General features: G+C 29.1%; 2 protein-coding genes across 3 annotated transcripts in view; one reads left to right on the top strand and one right to left on the bottom strand.

Moving 5' to 3' along the window:
* Positions 1-448: 448 nt before the first annotated feature.
* crim (QVR superfamily protein crim) lies at positions 449-16191 on the top strand. Its single transcript, XM_016057794.4, has 4 exons — positions 449-602; positions 4424-4564; positions 10921-11074; positions 12696-16191. Exons 1-4 carry the CDS (start codon positions 563-565, stop codon positions 12829-12831), a joined length of 471 nt encoding a protein of 156 aa, XP_015913280.1. The 5' UTR covers positions 449-562; the 3' UTR covers positions 12832-16191.
* The window catches only part of LOC107443802 (uncharacterized), a 19784-nt gene continuing 14008 nt past the window's right edge, over positions 16036-21811 (bottom strand). The window contains exons 5-7 of one of the 2 annotated variants that reach the window (XR_015430998.1): positions 20375-20504; positions 18775-18880; positions 16036-16342 (exon numbers count right to left, since the gene is read on the bottom strand). Coding sequence is in view for 1 of the 2 variants with exons in the window: in XM_016057795.5 (XP_015913281.2) it covers positions 16251-16342; positions 20375-20504 (222 nt within the window). In the remaining variant the exon portion in view is untranslated. The remainder of the gene's footprint in view (positions 16343-18774; positions 18881-20374; positions 20505-21811) is intronic. The other variant, XM_016057795.5, reaches the window with a different exon arrangement.

The following is a 21811-nucleotide window of genomic DNA, read 5'->3' as shown; positions in this document are numbered from 1 at the left end:
TTAATGTAGTTTTCAATTCCATATAGTTTTTCAAGTTAAAAGATTTCAATCTATATGAAAATCAAGAGAGAAACTAACGTACTTCCTTCCTCTATGACTTTCCACACGCTAATGGGGAAAGCATGTGAAGTGTTGCCATAGAAAAAGAGTTCTGCTCTACGCCACCTGCAGCCCATTTCGATCGCCAATCGAAAGCCCGTGAATCTTATGCTGTTTGAACTCTTCCTAATGGAGTATTCTTATTTCTTACTGTATTTGTTTAACTTATCATGTCAGAGCAATTCGCGCATGCTTGAGCAGTTCGTCTCACATGTAGTTTCTAGGCATTCTCATCGTAGGCAATCAATACAATGGAAATGACCCCTAAGGTGAGACGCACGGAGCTACTACTGAAGCGCCATTTTTACTACAAGCAATTTACGCAGCTCCGATTGCTTACCATATTAAAAAAATATTGGTTACGTCGACGAAGAGCATTAAGCTGGTATGAAACAGGCAGTCGGAAGCGTTTGTTATTAAACAATAACAAATTTTAAAGCAGTGAGGTGTGGTTGTTTTCAAAATGTTGGAGATATGTTTATTTTTGACGTTTTTCTCAGGAAGTAAGTTTTGGATTGAATTAAGAGTTATTGAATAGTTTATTATTTATCTTAACATAGATTTTTCTTCAAACCCTTTTCTCAAAAGTTATTGTTCGTGAAAAAAGCATTGTGAAGTTTCTCGATTTTCATTTCTCTTGAAAATTTCTCGAACTTGTTAGTGTGAATTTATGCCATCTAAAAATGGAAAACAAATGCTCTAGATTATCTAATTTCTTTTATTTAGGCCAATTTCTTTTATTTAGTTTTGTTAGAATTTTTAGACTTATAATACTGTTGTTTCTTAACCAGTGCTCGTTGTGTGAGTACAATTAAAAACCGTAGTTATTTTCCATTATCTTCTCTGCTATTAGAAAGCCTTACTACTTTTTAAAGAAGTGAGCTTTTCTCCTTTATTTTCGCAAACAATATTTTTAAAGGTTTTAAAGTAATGATATAAATAATTACTGTAGTAATAATAGTAACGCTATTCACTAGCTTTCACAGATATTACTACCAGTAAAGTTTTTTAGGTATAAAAGAAGAAACTGATATCTTTTGTATTAATTTTCGTATGTAAAGCTAGCAAAAACAAAAAGGACATTGGTGGGGGCTTAATGCAACACATTAAAGTTGATGCTAAGAAAAAGGCTTCATAAATGTATAAAATATTCATCTGAGAAAGGGATATTTCTGTATCATGACCTGACTTGCCAACTACAGTCGCCAAAATGCCAAATAGAATTTAAACTTGCAAGTTTTAAAAAAAACATGTAGATGTTTGCCCGGGGATGGCTACGAGTTATACCTTTCAATGTGGTCCCTTTCTGTGATGTTTTTTGTAGTTTCTTGCGGTCCACTGCGGCCGATTATTCTGCCACAGATACCGATACGGAAATAAAAAAATTTTATTGTAAAAGTGATATTTTTTAATTCTAATATTAGAAGCGCTTTCTCGTATTTTTTAGGCGGTAAAAAGCGCTCATTATTTCCTCGTTCAAATTTTGTAAATCATTACAAAAATTTAAGTTCATAAATAAATTAAACGATAATGAATTGAAATTCGTACATAAATTAGAAAATTGTAAAATCCGTGCAGTAACTCTGATAAAAAAGAAAACAACAAAATCAAGCAAATAGGACTCTTTAAAAAAGAGACAAACAAATATGTGTGCATTCTTTAAAGGAAAAAAAATTAAAGAAAGAACGCCATTTCTAGAGCCAACTATCTTTTAAACTTTTGAGATTTCTGAATTTTGTATTTTATATTATTAATTTGAAATTCTTGCTGAAGCCAGTCATTACAGACTTTTAAAAATCCTAAATGAGAATAGAAAAATCAAAATTTTCCTTTCCTTTTTGATATGCATGAAAGACATTTTTGAAAGAAAAAAAAATTTTCAAAAAATTACGCAGAAAGGAAAACCAAAATTTTTCCATTCCCGAATGAAAAATCTTGCTTCAAACACTTTGTAACGTTCTGTGACAATGTCACCGTATCGCACAATTCTGCTACAGGGTACTATTTTTTGGTCAAATTTCAGGTAATTTTTCAATTTTTTAAAATGTGTTTTGTATTTTGCAGTTTTAGTTTTCTATTTTCATCTTTTTTAGTTTTTTTAACTGACTCATCTCTTCAAACTCATTCTCCAATGTCTTAATATAATGCTGTATTGTTTGGCAGTTGTGATGTTGTAAAAGTCAGTGAGGCTAGTTGATAGTAGCAAAGGCATGCCTTAACTTTCATTATTCCATCACCTTGCTTAGGATTGAAAAAAGAATGATGGTTTTTATACAAATCTTCATGGTATGATTCCAAGCCATCCTGATCGTCCAGCATTCCCTTTTTTGTTTTTTCACCCCTAAATATCGCCAGTTGCCATTTTGGTTCATATAACATAAGATTTCAAGTTCAAGAGATTTATTATAGCTTCTGAGTGAACCATTTTCTTTTTCATTTTGCTGCAAACCATTGTACATATTTGCCTATTAATAATATAATATTAATGAATGACCATTATTTTTATAACCTTAACTCCTTAAATTCATTAGCTCACAATATCTTAATTTTTGATGCCTGAAATGTCATCTTTTCAGTTTCCCTATACATTAACAGTAATATGAAACTGTATCAAAACTATTGCAGCGTAAAAGACACCTGCATAGATATGCTCATAGAAGGGAGGAGGTGATAACTTTTCCGCACCTCCTCTAAAAAATTGAGACGTTTTGACGGTCTCAATCCACCCTAATGTACACAAAGCTGAATTTGGTTTTTTAATATTACAGTAGAGAGCCAATTATCCGGGATGCTCGGGACCATCGCTATCCCGGATATCTGAATTTCCCGGTTTTCTGGATCGACCAAAAAGTGTCGTTAATCGATGTTTTATCGAACCCGAAGTACAAGGAAAAAGCGTAATGCATAAAGTAAGTGAAAAAAGAAAGGTACTCCTAACTTTAAAAAGAAAAAAAAATGGTAGAAATAAAACATTTAAAAGAATAGAAAAATTTGCAAGTTCAGACAAGAAAATCAAGTTTAAGAAATACAAAATTCTCATATTTATTTTTTAAAAATAATTACAATTCCTAAATTAAATAATATAAACAAAACCAATGATTAAATAACGCAATATATTTCATACCTAATTATACAGGAGGAAACGATAAAATAAAAGGAAAACTTATTAATCTAAATAAAAACACTTGAAAATTATCGAACCGAAACTATAGTTAAAAAAGGCACTAGCATAAATATTAAAACCCGGAATGAGGCAAGATCAACGGAATTCAAAAAAAAAAAAAAAAACCTAATGATAAAATTTATGAATAAAAAGAATTAATTTATTGAGTGCGAAATTTATCGCGAAAAGAAAAAAAATCAAACGTAGTGGATTCAGAAAAACAAAACTGTAATCTGCTTCATAAAATAATCCTTTGTTTAAATTAATAAACAATTCTCCTTTTTATTTTAGTTTTTTTTGTTGATAAAAACAAGATTTTTAATTACAGCAGATGTGATTCCACACCAAGAAAAACTTGCAATTGATACCGCACTTCCAAAAAATGAGAATTTATTCAAAAGATAAAGATTTTATTTTTATTAGTCGATGTCAAATAAATATATTTTTCTCTTTTCTTTTTCTGTTCACTGATATGTTAGCAATGCATTTTCCCCACCCTCCTCGTAAATCAAGCAGAAAACGAAATCAGCATGCCACACCCTTGAGTTTGATTGACGGCCTAAAGGAAAAAATAAAACATTCCTCCCTTCCCTGCTTTCAAGGTCACGGAGGAAATGACGTTTCTCTGGGTAAACGGGGAAAAAACTTCTCCCCTTCCTTACATTTTCCTCTACTCAACTTCAAGGATGAGTCCAATTTCCGCTTTTTTCGTTCTAGTTTAAAATGGCGGGAAAATCGAGCAAAATTTTTCCCGGTTATCTGGATACCGGATAAATGGTTCTCTACTGTACTTTCTTATTTAGCTAGTTTTAATAATTTACCTTCTAGCTAAAAAAAAAATTTTTAAAAATTTATTCTACATAAAAGTTACATTGTTGCATATAAAAGTTTTTTCACCTATATATATGAATATTTTTTGGTCTTTGTTATGTTTTTTTTTTTTTTTTAAAATTCATTTGGATTTGGAATAAAGACGAAATTATTTAAAGAAGATTTTCAAATGGATTTAAACATCATAACCAGTTTTTCCCCCTCTCTGAATTGCTAAGTAGCATTCACAATGCAATAAAGGATATTGTATTTCTGTGATTTCGTTTCATTATCATCCACTTTCATATAATTCTTAATTATGTAAAAGAAATAAATTAACTTTTCTTTCAGTCTCATGTGATTTATGGTGCTACAGTTGTGTAAGTTCCCAACCTGGCTGTGAGGAGTATTATGTAGATTGGCGTATTCACCATGCCATAACATGTCCACGTGATGATGATAAGTGTGTAAAGATAATTGAAAGAAAAGGAGGTAGTTATAGAATTACCCATTTTATACTACTTTTTTTATGAAGTTAATAACTTTCCTAAATTCTGGCGAATGTTTGATAGCAATGTTAATTTTAATCTGTGGGGCACATGTGGAAAAAAATACAACTAATATAGCATTTAACAAATATTGTGAACAGAATGAGATGGTAAGCATCAAAAGTTGAGAGTTGCCTGCGAGTAAAATTGCAGGAAGAAGAATGCATAACATAGAATCAAATTTTTTAAATATATAAAAGTTATTCAATGAAAAGTTTATTGCCAAAAGGAGTTTCAGCTGCCATCTTTGGTGCCATTATTGTTATGTTGTGTCCTTCATCTAAAATTAGAATAATATGAGTAGTTTTTCAAAGATAATGATTGCTTGCACAAAGATTGAATCATATAAACAAATACCATAGCTCATATTAAGGAGTGGGTTTTTCCCACAACTAAATATAATCTTATGAAATTTAGTTCATACAGGGTGGCCACTCAGTCTGGAAACAGGGAAAACCGGGAATTCTCAGGGAATTTTGAAATACCACTGGAAAACCGGGAATTCTCAGGGAATTTCACGTCGATTCTGGAAAATAATTTTGTCGCGCGTCGCTGTTTTTTTCTTCCCATTCCGTTATGTTTAGTTTTTCGGAGCGAAACGCATCTGCTTCATCGCGGTCAAGCATCACTTGATTATCCTCCAATGAACGCTTCGTGTCCCCGCGAAAAAGCGGAAATCCGATTTTTTTTCTCCCAATTTTGAAAATTTCCGACCATGTTCCAAAAACTAAAATTTTTGGGAAGTCCTAATTGGAGAAACCCAAGCCGCCCGAACGATAGTCGGATTACCGCGACTTCCGCTATAGAGTGGAAAGGAGTCTAAGCGTTTCGTTTCGACCGCCGATATTTGATTTTTTTTTTTTTTTTGTCTGACTGATTTTTGGACTTTTAAATATTAGGAACTGCACCGGAATCTGCTAAAATCGCGATGTTTAATCAGACGATTTTAATATCGATTTTCGTATTTAACTGATTTAAAACTTATGTGTTGCAATTTTTTTACGCGATTTAAAAATCGTACTAGCAATTCCTATTCACTCAATTTAAAAATCCAATATCGCGATTTGTATTTAAGCGTTTTTGAAACCCAATATCGCGATTTGTATTCTCGTGAGTTTAAAATCCAACATAGCGATTCGTATTCACGCATTTTTAAATCCAATTTTGCGATTCGTTGCAGTTGTAATATCAGATATCGTTTTTCGTATTTGTACGCTATTTAAAAATTACTCACTGCGATTCGTATTCACGTGATTTAAAAATTATGTATCGTGATTCTTATCTACGCGATTTAAAAATTCAATATCGCAATTTGTATTTTCGTGTTTTTAAAATCCAACAGCTCGATTCATATTCACGCGATTTTAAAATCCAACCGCACGATTCATAATCACGCGATTTTAAAATCCAATATCGTGATTTGTATTCACGCGATTTTAAGATCCAATATCGTTATTTGTATTTTCGTGTTTTTAAAATCCAAAATCGCCATTCATATTCACGCGATTTTAAAATCCAATATCGTGATTCATATTCACGCGTTTTTAAAATCCAAAATCGCGATTCATATTCACGCGATTTTAAAATCCAATATCGCGATTCATATTCACGGGATTTTAAAATCCAAAATCGCGATTCATATTCACACGATTTTAAAATCCAATATCGCGATTCATATTCACGCGATTTTGAAATCCAAAATCGCGATTCATATTCACGCGGTTTTGAAATCCAAAATCGTGATTCATATTCATGCGATTTTAAAATCCAATATCAAGATTCTTGAAAGAAGTAGAAGTAAGTTTTCTCTTGAATTAGTTACTATAAAGATGTGATATATTTTTCATTAGTAAGTAATTTAATAGTCGTGTCTTCCTACAATTGCTTAATTTTTTTTAATATGTTAGTGGTCAAAATTTTAAAATTTATATTTAAGAAAAATTTAAAGTTAACTGTCTAAATGCTTCTGCCACTTTAAATATTGAATAAAAATCTCCCAGCATAATTAAAAGTTGCTTTTATAAATCTCAGTATCATATAGAGCACTCCCCCCCCCCTCCTCCCAGTGACCTGCGTTGTAAAAGTTCAGATTTTTTTATTTTTGTCCACTTTCATGCCTGATTATAGGGAGCAATTACAAAAAAAACATAGCTAGCTGTGATTATTTAGTTATGGGCTTTGATGAAAGTCTAAATAAAATCGCTCAGAAACAACAAATGGACGTAAGTGTTCGACTTTGGAATAAAGATACAAATAAAGTTCAGACACTTTGACATCAGTATTTCTTGGTCATTCAACAGCAATGGATTAGTTGGATAATTTCAAAAAAGCCCTTACCCAATTTTCCATCAATAAAAATAAAATAATTCAAACATCTATGGATGGACCTAATGTCAACCATAAATTTCTTAATGATCTTAAAAAAGAACTTGAGGAAATGCCGCAAGATCCTTTGCTGTTAGATATAGGTAGCTGTGGACTGCATACAATCCATTGTGGGTTGAAACATGTAATAAAGTCTACAGGGTGGAATGTAGTGAACTTTATGCGGGCGCTATACTACATTTTTAAAGATGTACCATCACATAGAGCTGATTTCATATATTTCACTGGATGTGAAAAATTTCCGAAGAAATTTTGTGCAATCCGATGGGTTCAAAATGTAGAAGTTGCTGAGAGGGCATTAGAAATGTTGCCTCATATTTTCGAATTTGTAAAAGCAGCAAAGAAGGAGAAAAAAATCTATGTTGGCTCAAAAAATTTCAGTGTACTCTCGGAGTATATCAAGGACAGTTTCTTTGTTGCAAAATTGGCATTTTTCCAGTCATTAGCTGCTTTTATTGAAACATTTCTCATAGAATTTCAGATCGATACTCCATTAGCTGCTTTACTTTTCTCTAATTTAACATAAATTTTAAGAGCTCTTCTTGATAAATTTGTAAAACATGGAGAACTCTTCAAAATTAGGAAAAATAGATTTGTCATTGGCAGATAATATGCTTCCAATCAACGAAGTTGCTCTCAGTTTTGCAGTTAAGGATGAAATTAGGAAAATAAAAGATTCTTCACCTTCTGAAGAATTTTCATTTAGGAAAGAATGTGCAATTGCTTATAAAAAATTCTGTGAAAAGAGATCACCTTTAAAATTCCAGTTAACAAGGGGGGGCTATCTTGTCCTGATCCTGGTGTAATTTTAATACAGCAATTGCTGAAAAACGGCTTTCATCTTGCCTTTCAATGTTGGTATCTAGCAATTGAATATCAGGTATCAAGACTGACTGTGTGAAAGATAGTTACAAAACGTTCATTCGGAATCCTTTAGTTAAGAAAGAAATGGATCAATTTGAGAAGAGGGAAAAACGACTGGATAATGTTTTCTTCTCTCTATTTGAAGTTTGCAATGCACCAGAAAATTTACGTTCCTTTGTTAAGCTTCTCCTCATATTGTCACACGAAGTGCTTTTATAGAAAGGGGCTTTTCTGTTAATTCAGATTGTTTAATAAAAAATGAACATGAAGATAGTTTAGTTGCTCTAAGGCAAATTCATGATGGTGTTATGGATGCTGGTGATGTTAACAATATAACTGTGACGAAATCCATGATAAACTACGGAAAACAGTCTCACCCACGTTATATTGAAGTATTAGAAAAAAGGAAGGAGGCAGCAGAAGAAAAAAAGAAAGTTATGTTAGAAAAGAGGCAAAATGAAAAATTAAAGAAAGAATTGCGTGCTAAAAAACAAAAATTAACGACTGAATTTTGTTTAGCAACTTCTTTAATTGATGAACAATTAAAAGCTATAAGAAATTAATTTTTAAAAGCTTTCAATTATTAACTTGTTGAGCTATTTATACTGTATAATTTGATTAACTCCACTTTTTAAAACATCTCAAACTTAAGTGTCAAAGAATATATTAATATATATATATAGGTAGTATATTTTTTATATTTATATTTAAAATAAGTTTTGCAGATAATATAAATGAACAACATTATATGACTAAATATTTTTGGCTTTTCATTTATTGATAATTTATTTCACAAGTAATTTTGATCTCAATTCTAAATTTTTAGTTTGATGGAGTTGATCAATTTGTGTACTAAGCTATTTATATAAAAACTTTTTATTTTATACAAAATAAAGTTTCTAAAATTCCTTGAAATGTAGATTTTTCTTTTTATAATTTTTATAAACTATTATTAATTTTTAACTTTATTTTTATGGTTGAGTATACAGCAGTTATTTTTTTATAATTAAATTTTATGGCTGCTATTTCAATAATCTATATTTTTAGCAGAAATATGTGTATTAATATATATTTTTTGGTGCTAGAAATGCCTAACTTTTTACACCTGTTTTATCAGAGAACATTTACACTTTTTTCTCATTTTAATGTGTCATCAAATCTTGTAAATGTGTATCCACATTTGTAAAAGAAATTCATACAACACATTTTAAAAGCAACACAGCTGTATATATATATAGTACATATATTTTTATTTTGTTGTATAGCTAATAAATTTATTAAGTTTCGTTAATGTTGCGTTGTGGTATCTGGAATTTTAGAAATTTACTCTGGAAAGTCTGGAAAACTCAGGGAATTTTTTTTGATCTGGAGAGTGGCCACCCTGTTCATAATTATCCTATATGATTGAATTTTCCTTATCTTAACTGTTGATGTAATTTTCCTTATCTCTTTGACTAGCATTGCTTCGCTTCAAAGTATTTTGCTTACAAACATGTTATCCTTTGAACTGTTATGAAGTAATGTAGTGAAAGTTAAATAGGGACTTGGATCTGAAAACATATTCTACAAATTATATTCTTAGAGTAAATGCAAATTCAATGTAAATAAAAGCCATATAATATTTGCCTATTTGTATTATTTATCTTTTGATTGCTTTTAAAATATAGTTTATCAGTTGTGTTAATAATCAGTTCTCTATATCTTAATGCTGTAAGCAAATATTTTGTTACGAAGAAGAAATTTATTCTTATTTATAACTATTTAAAATCTTTTTAAATCCATGACTAATGATCTTAATTATTGTTTCTTTTACTTTAATAATTTTAATCAAAGTTTTTTTTTTTAATAACTGATTTTGTTATTAGTTTTAATTTATTGATACTCTTTCGAAAACAAAAAGAATAGGAAAAAATATCCCACACACATTATAATTGTCACCTAATGTAGCATAGCAATGAAGGAAATATAAGTTCTTGTATTTAATTTTAATGCGTATATGAATATCCATCTAAAGTTTCAGCCTGATATCTAAATAGAAGTATGTTTTTACCCATCATCCATTTCATTTTTTACTTTCCCTGTCTTTTTTTTCTTAATGAAATGTTGCTAAAATTTTGTGTAACAAGAAATAAACTAACTTGATGTATTGACATAATGTAACTAACATGATGTAACCATCTAATATAATGCCGTTAGATGTTACATCCAAATATTATTGATTATCCAATCAGTTAGTGGAATAGGTTGATTGCAGAATATTAGCTATTTATCTGTTGCATTTTCAGTAAAAATGAATACAACTGAGTTATTTACTTTTGCAGCATTTTTTTATAATTACTACACCATTGTTGTCTGCAAATGGAACTTTATTTTTTAGTTTCAGGTTTAGTTTCATCTTAAATTTAAATTATTAATATTATTTTAATTTTGGATGAGTTGCATAGTCTAGTCACTATAAAACCAAAAATTTTAAATTGGCCGTTAAAATAATGATACTTCTGACTAGATTTTATTAATCATAATTCTACATTTTTATCCTTAAATTTATAACCTTAGACCCCAAACTTAGTTCTGAGTTGAGCCTACATGTTTTCTACTACAAAAACTGATTTTTGTCCAGAAACTTGCATAATAATAATTAAAAAAAGAAGTCCCATAAATTTACATTCGTTACTTTTCACAGATATTACTAAATTTTCTTATTTAAATTAAAAGAAATTATTAAAATTATTCTCACAGTTGTCTAAAAATATATGCTGAAAAATTTATGTTTATTAGATTTAAAAAAAAAAAAAAAAACTCTTTTTGCCTGCAAAAAAGTACTATAGTTAAGTTTCCTGTCAAGGTTTAACTCTCAGTGAGAAAAGGATATTTAAATTGTTATACCTAACACTGTTTAAACTTTTAACTATTATATAAATTATTATTTCGTTTAAATTATATCAGTTTATGTTAAAATAATAGTAATGTAACAAGAAATATTTGTGAATGAATTATTTTTATATCCATTTGTTTTTATATCCACTTATATACCCATTTGTATATTTTTAGTGGATACGTTTATAACTAGAGATTGCCTATCAAATTTGGAAGGTCAGAAAAAAGATATACCAGCTGATAGGTATGATGGTTGTAGGAAAGCTGCTGAGCAACCTAAATTGGCTGTTTACGTAGAAAATCACATATCACAGCTTGAAATCAAAAAGTACTATTTTTACGTTTATTTGTGCATTAATTTAAATGATTTTAGTTATGAAATTACACATTTCTGTTTATTTTTACTATAGGAAAAGTCTTCTCTCCTTGTTGTTTTAATATAATATTTTATTTGCCCAGCATATTTTAAAATGACTGTAATTATGTTTAATACAATATAATGTAGCATACCTGCCAAATTTAGCTCATTCCAATAATGATTTTTCCAAGTGGTAGTGAAAGGAGAATTGAAAAATCAATTACCGACAAACTAGTTATATATCTTGGCAGAGTTTAAGCACTCCTTCCTATGAACTTTTCCTAAATAACTTTAAAAGCATTGATCATGACCTCTCAAAAAATGCTTACATTTTCAAAACACTCATTGTTATAGTTCAAAAATATTTTAAATAATGATTCACATTAACAGATTATGTTGGGTAAATAAAGAAAAAAAGTTTTTTTTTTAAAAAATAAACAAACATTTACAGCAAGCTATAAAAAAAAAAGAAAGTTGGTCATTAAATAAACTATGCATTTTATTTGTTTAGTCTCTTCTCTTCCTACAAAAATGATGGATTCAAAAATTATGTTCATGAAGTTAAAATACCGTATATTCCGGCGTATAACGCGCACCCGTAATTTCTAATAATTTTTTTTAAATTTTAAGATATACTCTTCGTATAACGCGCATGAAAATTTGGATTGTACATGTACAATATCTCGTCTAGTATCTATAGAAAACCAGAAAGCCTTTCAGTGTGGGACATGTTTAGATCTCACCTTACAGATAATGCAAAAAAAATTGTTGAAAGAATGTAACACCGATGTGGCAGTTATTATGGGCAGATTGGCACCATTAGTTCAGCCATTGGAATTCTGCTTTTAAAGCCAATTTAAAAAAACAGTGGAACACTTGGATGTTGGAGGGCGAGAAAACCTTTAAGAAAGGAGGATATATGCGTCATGCAAGTTTGGAAACAGTGTGCGAATGGATATTAAAAGCATGGGATGAAATTAAGACTGAGATGGTTAGAAAATCATTAAAAAATGCAGCATTTCAAATAATCTGGACGGATCAGAAGATGACTGTTTATTCATGGATGAGGGTAACACAGATGATGAAGACGAAACAGATTGTGATGACGTACCTGAAGAAATAACGGAAGACGAATATAATGAACTATTTATGTAATAACGAAAATCAATGAAGTATATAGGTATGTTATTTCTTTAAAATAAAAATATTTTTCTAAATTTAAATTTTTTTAATCTATAATTTTTTATATTCGGGGTATACCGCGCACCCATAAATTCCAATGTTATTTTTTGTATTAAAAGTGCGCGTTATACGCCGGAATATACGGTACCCAAATTTTAAATTTAATTTCAAACTTAACTTTAAATTCATGTATTTGTAAAGTGGGGCAAAAGAAATTTTTTTTCATATTTTTCAGTGTTATTATTGGTTATGTAGATATTTTGATTAAAAAAAAAAAATTATATAAGCAGTTCAGAGCAGAACTGCTGTTAAATATGAAGTAATTTTTGAATTTTTTAAAGTTATTAGTGTTTCTAATATTTTATAAAAGAGATTCTAATTAAAATTTAATATAAACTTTTGATTTCAGCACACATTATGATGAAGTGACCTATTGTTTCTGTGAGTTTGATCAATGGTGCAATGCAGGAACTTTTTTGTCTACAAATAAATTTATTTTACTTTTTACATTTTTAGCATTTCTATTTGTTACTAGAAGAATGTGAATACCGGTTTTTATTTTTTTATATTTGGGTGTGGTTTGTTAAAATATCTTGCAATTTTTAATTATTTTTACCGTTATTTATTGGTACTAAATTTTTCATTGAAAAGTTTTATGTCAATTTTTTAAGACTTATTTTTCTATGACATTAATGTTTGATTAGTAAAAGTATATCAAGCTTTTTTTTTTTAAAAAAAGAACTTTTGATTTATCTTATATCCAATGAAGTTTTGCTTATTGTTAATTGTAGTAGTTTAATAATAGCAATTATAGTCACTTTTCTAATTTTCTTGTATGACTATTTTCTTAGTATTTTTATTCATTAACAAAATAAATTAGAAAAATAAAGATTAAATTTGTCTTTGGTTAATTAGCAAAAATTTTTCTTTGGTCAGCTTTATTAGCATAAATTTTAAACTGTTTCTTCTCCACAATCTTTTATTTTTTTTAATGAAAAAGCATGGAAAAAATTGGTGTTGGTAATCAGTATTAAATATTTTTTGCTGACTTAAGAAATAACTGCCTTTTGCTTCATATTTATGTTGAAAAATATCATAAGAATCTCTTTATTTTTGTTAAAAATTATATACTTTTACCGATGATCCACCTGATTTTCAACCTTTTTGTGAAAGAGCTTCAATTTATTTTTACTATCGAGGTATATTTTAGGTTATCAACTTTCAATCATTTTCATTTTTTTCGAAAAATCATTAGATGGCTTTTGGCTTGTTTATTTGTTATTTTTTACAATGTTATTTTATACATTCAAGATGCTCTCTTTAATGTTGCATTTTATTCAACTGGACATCGAATGCTGATAAAATTTGTGAGTAAGATGCATAAAGATACTAGGTTTTATTGTTGTTTTGTGTGATATTTTCAATGCCTTCCTTTATTACAAACCAATGATTTTTACTTTTTTTTGGTATGGAAAAATTTCATCATGAATATCAGTTACTTGAATTTGTTTCATGGTTTACTTTTGAAGACTAGGGGGAAGATTGGGTTTTGTTCATTTAAAAAAAAAGAAAGACAATTGGATCACCATCTGTTGCATTTTGAGGATTACTAAGTTTTCACAAATAAATAACGCGGAAAATCGGTTCTCCCTGAAAATTATCACACTTTAAAAATGAAGACGACTACTTCTACTGAGGAAGTATTGATTGGAGAAGAATCCGATTTTCAAATTTTATCTCCACGTAAAATTTTTTTAATTTTGTTTTGTAATGTTATGTAAATAACATGCTTGTGATATTCTTGTATATTTTTATGATTGCAATTGTATGCTAGCTCCTAAATAATATGAAACATTTAAATTCGTTTTTTTTTTCTTCACAGAATCATATTTTATGAATATAAACCATTTGTCCCCCCTTAGTCTTCATTTAACATATACTTACTTGAAAACAAGGTTTATTGAGTATGTCAATTTCTTTAAAATTTATTAATGGATAATACAGACAGCTATTTTTCTTGAATTTTAAAAATGTTTTGTTTCTAGTATTGTAAGTTTAAAAATATTATTTTAATATACTATTTTTATAACAACTATCTATAGTAATAAAAATGGAGGAATTTGTCATAATCAGGGATGAGAGTTTTCTGCTTTTGTCTCTCGAATTTCAGCCTTTTTATCAAACACTCCGATTTTCTAAAAGTTCAATGTTTTTTTTATTTTTTAATATTCCGCTTTTTCTGAAAATTCAGTAGTTGAAATAAAATAATTATATTTATTTCCGATTTTCAAATTATGTCCTAGCTGATAACCCCCCCCCCCCATATAAACTTATTTTAACGCGTTCACATGCAGAAAATAAGATTTTTCGTATTTTTACCTGCCCGCCAGATAGCTCATATTTTTGTAATTCAGGTGTAGCTGATTCCCGTTTTCTGGCGTGAAAGCAAACAAAATAATAAATAGCTGTGAAAATATTTATTTGCTCATTCACTAATCTTGTAAATTTTTGTTTATTATGGCTAAACAAAACACAAACAAGCCTTTTAGGAATCCCAAACCCAGAATCTACTAATACCTTGATTCTTATTTACACGATTTTAATATCGAACATCGATTTTTGTATTTACCTGATTTAAAAGTTACGCATTCCGATTCGTATTCACGTGATTTAATTATCATACATTACGAGATTTAAAAATCCAATATTGCGATTCAAATTTACGGGTTTTTAAAACCCTCAATAGTAGTGATTCATATTCACGAATTCGTATATATATTCTTGGATTTTCCACTTTTTTACTTTCTGACTACTCTCATCCCTGCATAATATTTGGAATCATATCTTCAATTGTTTAAACCTCTTCACTCTTGATGTTCTCAAGTCAAAATTATGATGTGAGATTTATTCCTCGTATTTTTCAACCAAAAAAGTTTTTACATTATAAATTTTTCATTTTATAGTAGTTCCCGATTATTATAATGTAAAATGAGTTAAAAAAATTTTTCAAATAATATGACTTTCGGGTTCAGCAAATTTTTAATATTTCTTATTAAAATTCTCACTTCATTTAAAAATTTTTGATTAAAGGCATTTATAAATACTATATTTTGATTTCTAAAAGTTAGTCATATAAATAATGTAGTTTTAATATTTATGTGTTATAATCCGTCCATTTATGAAAATGTTTTGCTTTGTATATTGCATATTTTATAACCTTTATTAAAATTATTAATCATAGAGTGAGTTGAAATTCACTCAGTGGGTTAGTAAAATATGTTAAGAGGAACAAAAATTGTAGTGGGACATGAAATTTCTAACCACATGTCTAATGCATCACATGTACAAAACTTATAATGAATGGAAAGATGTTTATTTCACAAGATGGACAAACATTTTGAGTTTAAACCAAATTTAGATGCATTTTTTTAAAAAAAAAACATGAGACAATATTAGAATAGCATGTTTGAGATGATCCCTTTGAACCATTAAAGTCATATCTAGTTCTTTATAATTCATTTATTAAATCAAATGCTTAAGGGTGATTACTTTTTAATTTGTAGTTTGCTCTCCTTGTTCTTAAACAGCATTAGGTTTAGCAATTTTAATTTGTTTACACTGTTTGCCATTTGTTCTTTACAATTTTTGTTCCTCTTATATTCATTTACCCTTTACAAGTTTTCTCAAAAATTTGGACTCATTTGTATAAATACTATTTTGCATTTTTTGAGATATGTTGTATAAAATGGTTTCAGTCTAAATGTGTTTTAATCCGTCCATTTAATGAAGTACAATTCCATTTTAAAATGTGATTATGTATATCACTCTATATTACATATATCTGGAATTCATACATATTTTATAGATCTGTCAAGTCAAATATCACAATAAATATATTTTGTAAATAGTGTCTTGTTATAGTATATAGATTAATACAACTCCATTCCATATCAATCAAAATATCTCAATAGAAAGAACCGACAAAGGTAATGCTCATTTCTTCACATAAATTTGCTGGACGTGATCTTGGTCTCCAGAACTGCCAGTTGTAATACACTGTAATTAATTGGATCAATTTAAAATCTAATAAAAAAAGACAAAATTTATATGAATATTTAAGAGAAAATATTGCAAAATTATTTTTCTTCAACACTGAAAACTTGCATGGATAAGGTTAATCTTTTTAAGATAAACGTAAGTACCCCCTTTCCAAATTAAGTATCTGTAATCAGAAGTACAGCGATACGTATATAACAAAATCCAAATTACTTAATATTATTTATTTATATTAGTATCTAATATAAATATTACACATAAAATTACTATTAAATGACAAAAATGTATTCTTAAGTGTTACTTTTTTTAAAAATAATTTGTAAACAGTAAACTTTCATAACTGTTCGTAGCTAGGGGAAAACTATTTTAAACTGATTACAAAAATGAATAAAATAGTTTTCTACGGGTCTTTCTTTTTGGTCAGACTTAATCTGTCACATAGCCATCAACTTACTTAAGAGTATGCAATATAGATTTGGCTTATAAATATTTTGCATTGACTCAATTTGGAACTACAGTCGGACTTCTATTTAACGAATTTCTCTTTTTTGCGAATTTTTTCGTGGAACCAAGAACATTTTGGAAATTTCTTCGTTAAATAACTTCTAAATAGCAAAGTGAATTTTCTATTTAACGAATTTTTTTTTTGAGATCTACTTTCCCCATTTCCCAAAATATTTGAGAAAATTATTAACTTGTAACGCATTTCATGGGGGAAATGACCTTGAACTGATTTTCGCACCCCCTTAACTTTTAGAGAAAGCAATAAAATTCCTTTCCCTTTTTGTTTGCATTTCATACAGGAAATGCAACGTCACTAGAAAAGGGGGGAAAGGGTCAAATTCCTTGAATAGGAAATGAGTAGAGAAGATAAAATGAATGGGTTATCAAAGTGTGTGGTCCCTGGTCCCTTATTGACATGTCCTATTATCCCCACCCCCGCTGTTCACTTCCTTTCTAGAAAAACTTTCAATGTTCACTCAGTAGAGCTCCGTTCTCGAAATCGCCTCCTGTTTTTAGATTGCTGATCAGAGTGTGCTGCTTGTTGCTTTTCTTGCGGCTGCAAAATGTCGAAGCGAAAGTGCCTGACTATTAAAGAAAAAAATTTAATTCTTCAAGAAGTGGATAGAGGCGTAAAAAAAAAAAAGATATTGCATCAAAATTTGGTATTCCTTCAAGCAGCTTATCAACGATAATAAGAAACCGTGATAAGATTAAAAACAATGATTTACCAAATCCTTGTTCAAAACGTTTGAAAACATGTGTCTATGAAGATGTGAATGAGGCAGTTAAGAAGTGGATACACGCAATGCGAGATAAAAACGTGCCGATCACTGGACCTTTAATAACCGAGAAAGCAATGCAATTTGCAAAGGCATTGGGACACGATGAATTTCGAGGAAGTAGTGGATGGCTTGACAAGTTTAAAAGAAAACAAGGAATTGTAGGAAAAGTTATGTCTGGTGAATGTAATGACGTCAGTGATAAGGACTGTGAAAGTTGGATTGCAGAGACTCTTAATAAAATTTTAAAAGATTATAAGCCAGAAAACATTTTTAATGCTGATGAGACGGCTTTTTTTTTTCAATGTTTGCCTCAAAAGACCCTAACATTTAAAAATGAAAAATGCTTTGGAGGAAAACACAGCAAAGCAAGAATAACTATCATGCTAGGGGCAAATATGACTGGCAATCAAAAATTAAAACCCTTAATTATAGGAAAAAGCAAAACTCCAAGATGTTTTAAGGGCACGAAATCTTTGGAGGTTGATTATGAATTCAACAAAAAATCATGGATGACGGCAGACATTTGTGAAAAATGGATTCAAAAGTTGGACAAACTTATGATTTCAGAGCATCGCAAAATTGCTCTAATTTTCGACAATTGCCCTTCCCACCCGAAGGATATCAACAAAAAACTGAAAAACATTACAGTTTTTTACTTGCCTCCAAACACTACATCGAAGCTACAACCAATGGATCAAAGGGTGATTCAAAACTTTAAACTGCACTACCGCAAAAGAATGGTACAAAAAGTTATCGCTGCGCTTGAAAATGAGCAATCAATGCCAAAGATCAATTTGCGAGAAAGCATAACAGAAATTTCCAAAGCATGGAACTCTGATGTTACAGATCGCACCATTCGTAACAGTTTTGCTAAAGCTGGATTCTTTGTCAACGCTGAGAATTTGGAAAGTGAGGACGAGGATGATATTCCTTTAGAGGAACTTAAAAAAATGTGGGTACAGCTAAGAGAGAACCACGAAATTAATGATGATGTACGGATAAATGATTTTCTTTCTATTGATTTTGAAGCTGAAACCACCGAAACATTAACTGAATCAGATATTTTGGACTTTGTGAAAAATAAAAACAATACAGCTATAAATTGTGAGGAAGATGAAGACGGAAATGATGAAGAAATTAGCAAACCTTCATATGATGAAATGTTAAAATCATTTGAAACAATTCGACGTGGATTGCAGTTTGAGGAGAATACGCCTGAAGGAATTTTTGGTGCATTACAAAAATGCGAGACCTATTATGAGAAAAAACACTTTTACAAACAAAAAACTCAGACAAAATTAACAGACTTTATCAATAGTAATTAAAATTAAGAATGCATGGGAATATGTATGTTTAAAATTACATTTATAATAAATGCAGCAATAATTTTAATAAATAAAAATTTAGCATTTTTATTCAGGGGAAAATATATGTAGCATGATAGTATAACACACTGGATAATGTTTTGTTCTATTCTTACTTTCATTGCAGATTTCTTTTATGGGTTAGATTTATAAAATAATTAATTGATAATAATTTACAAGATAAAGGTGTATCAATTGCAATTTTAATTATTTCTAGTATCCGTGAATTTAAAACCTATTCTACGTTGTGTAAGTATTTCAAAAGATGATTTTCTATTTAACGAATTTTCCATATAACGAACTTTTCTTCGGGATTTAGCGACTTCGTTAAATAGAGGTCCGACTGTATAAGTATAATATCTTAGTTTTAATAATATTTTTGAGCCTTAAATGCTTTTTTTTATATTTTTTTTTATGCAGTATCGAAGTCCTCGAGGTAACTGAATCATACCAGTTGAGAAATTTAGATTCTTCTTTTTGCATTAATAAAATGAATGCAGCACTAAAATTAAGACGTATGATTTACAAACATGCAGTCAGAAATACAAGTAGACATAAGTACTGCAGAAGCAACAAGAGGTTGAATTCATTCAATGGTTGGTTTACATATAGTAACATCTCATTAACCCATTAATACCTGATTTTTTTATATGCCATAATGCAAAAATAAAGCTATTAAAAGGTGTTTTTTTTAACTATATGAATATTTTCTTCTGTTAGCTACAAATTGATTTTTGAAGAGAATAAAAAACATTTGCTTGGTGTTAAAACTATCTTGTTTCGGAACAAAAATCCTTGTAATTCGCGTGACTTGGATGTTACTATCCTTCAACACGGGTTAATTATTTGATCATTCACTATTTCAATTCTTAATGGCCCCTTGTATAGACGTAAAAAATAGTAATTAGTGAAAATTCTTATTCTAGCTTCAAAATTTCTTATGACTAAAAGTTCATACCTAGACAAGGTTTTTTGAAATTCAACTGACAAATTCAGAGGGGTGATCTCTGAGAAAACTCTGAAAAACTTGCATGGAACATGAGGTCACAAACCATATAGAGAGGTTAAGAATTGCGAAAAATTTACGTAGGCTGTGAATCTAGAACCTGGATCTCTGAACTTATATTAATCACTTGAAGACTATTGGCTTTAAATTGCTGAGAATCTTACGATCGATAGGATCTCGAAGATAATCAATCTCTTTTTAGTTGTTTTCCAGTGCAAAATTAAAACCTGCATAAGTTTTTCCCCCTCTCAATGATTTATAAGGCCTTTATCAAGGTAATCCATCTTTTCTGGTCTTTGGCTGCAGCTCTAATGTTTCCCAAGTGTTCTTATTTTTAGTTTTTAAAGATTAAGAAGGTTAGAAAAATTACACTCACACACATCTCTTGGCCGTAGTAGCACAGATACAGCAGAACAATTTGAAATACATGGCTCAGATGGATCTAAAACAATAAGGCGATAACCTTGTCCTTGTGCAACCCATACATTAGCAAAGTCTGTTAATGGCTAAACATAAAAAAAAAAGAAGAGTTTATTAAAAATCTTCTTTAAATTAATTAAATGATGTAAAATAGGAACCATTCTTAAAAAAAATTATCTCTAAACAATAAGAAAAACTACAATAAACAAGATTTAATGGTAAAAATATGCAGTTTACAATTTTATTTCTTTTAAAGTATACAATTTTTCATCATTTATTTTGGGTGAAAATAGCTTTTTAAAATGTCTCAAACAATTTTAAATTTGTTTGATTCCATTAAAAGAAAGCAGTTATAACAATTTAATTGCATTCTAAGTTTTAAGAAGAACACTAGTTAAGACTGGTAATGAAAGCCCATTTGGAAGCCTAAACAATTGTTTCATTTACAATTTTTAAAAATTTATATTTTATTTAAGCTATATACTGAAAATGAACATTTGTAAATATGCTATGTTAAACATTAAGAACAAAATGAGAAATTTTCAATAAAAATATTCATAATTTGTTTTATTATTTATTCTAGAGTTATTTTAAAAATTTAGAGCGCATGATAATATTATTAGTATTTTATTCTACAGGTGTTCTAATTAGACTGTTTTTTTTTTTATTTTTAAAAACCTCTTTTAACAGGAAAATGGTTAAAGTTACAATAAAACTTTGTATCAACTTCCTGTAATAGAATATACATATATTTTCCTCACAGAGTTTCTGATTTTAATTCAAAAGTGTTTTGACAAATGATACTGTAAGTAATAAAACTGAAAACCAAAGAAAATAACAGCACAATTTTTTAAACTCTTTCATAGAATGAAAATCCCACATCATGATATTTTCGAACCGTCCACCATCAACCACAATAATATATCATAATGAGGAGACTGTTTAAATATTATGTATGTATATATTTGGTATATCTGTATCCCTCTCCCCCCATGTAAGCAAATCACAAACTGCCTCCCATGCATATGCAAGAAAGTTCTGGTGCTCTGGAGAAAAAGCTTTGTCATATTTATTGCAAAAAAAAAAATTTTTTTTTCTGGTTGTAAAATTTCGAAAATTGTTACTGTAATTTAAGATACCCTGTATCTAACTCATTTATTTCATCAAACTTTATAATCATAAAAAAAATCTTCAAATAATCTGCTTTTAATAATGCTTATTAATTATTAAATCTGCACTGGCAGCTTGCAGAGGATCTGCCCTAAAACAATAAATATCAAAGCTCTTAATTTGTTTTCAATTATCATTCATTACACAACTTATAACTATAATTTTAAAATTTTAGACATTTTTATGATGCAGTGAGAATTTTTGAAATATGCTAAATATTGCT

This window comes from Parasteatoda tepidariorum, chromosome 12, assembly GCF_982258835.1.
Source record: "Parasteatoda tepidariorum strain Cologne lab strain chromosome 12, Ptep-v5.0, whole genome shotgun sequence".
Lineage (NCBI taxonomy): Eukaryota > Metazoa > Arthropoda > Arachnida > Araneae > Theridiidae > Parasteatoda > Parasteatoda tepidariorum.
The sequence above is the reverse complement of the archived record's forward strand: the minus strand, read 5'-3'. Positions and strand labels throughout refer to the sequence as shown.

What these genes read in the sequence shown, in the direction of transcription:
- crim (XM_016057794.4), top strand. Translation starts at nt 563, where the DNA reads ATGTTGGAGATATGTTTATTTTTGACGTTTTTCTCAGGAA. An exon ending in GATAATTGAAAGAAAAGGAG is followed by an intron (nt 4,565 to 10,920) that starts GTAGTTATAGAA and finishes GTATATTTTTAG; the next exon opens with TGGATACGTTTATAACTAGA. An exon ending in TCACAGCTTGAAATCAAAAA is followed by an intron (nt 11,075 to 12,695) that starts GTACTATTTTTA and finishes TTTTGATTTCAG; the next exon opens with CACACATTATGATGAAGTGA.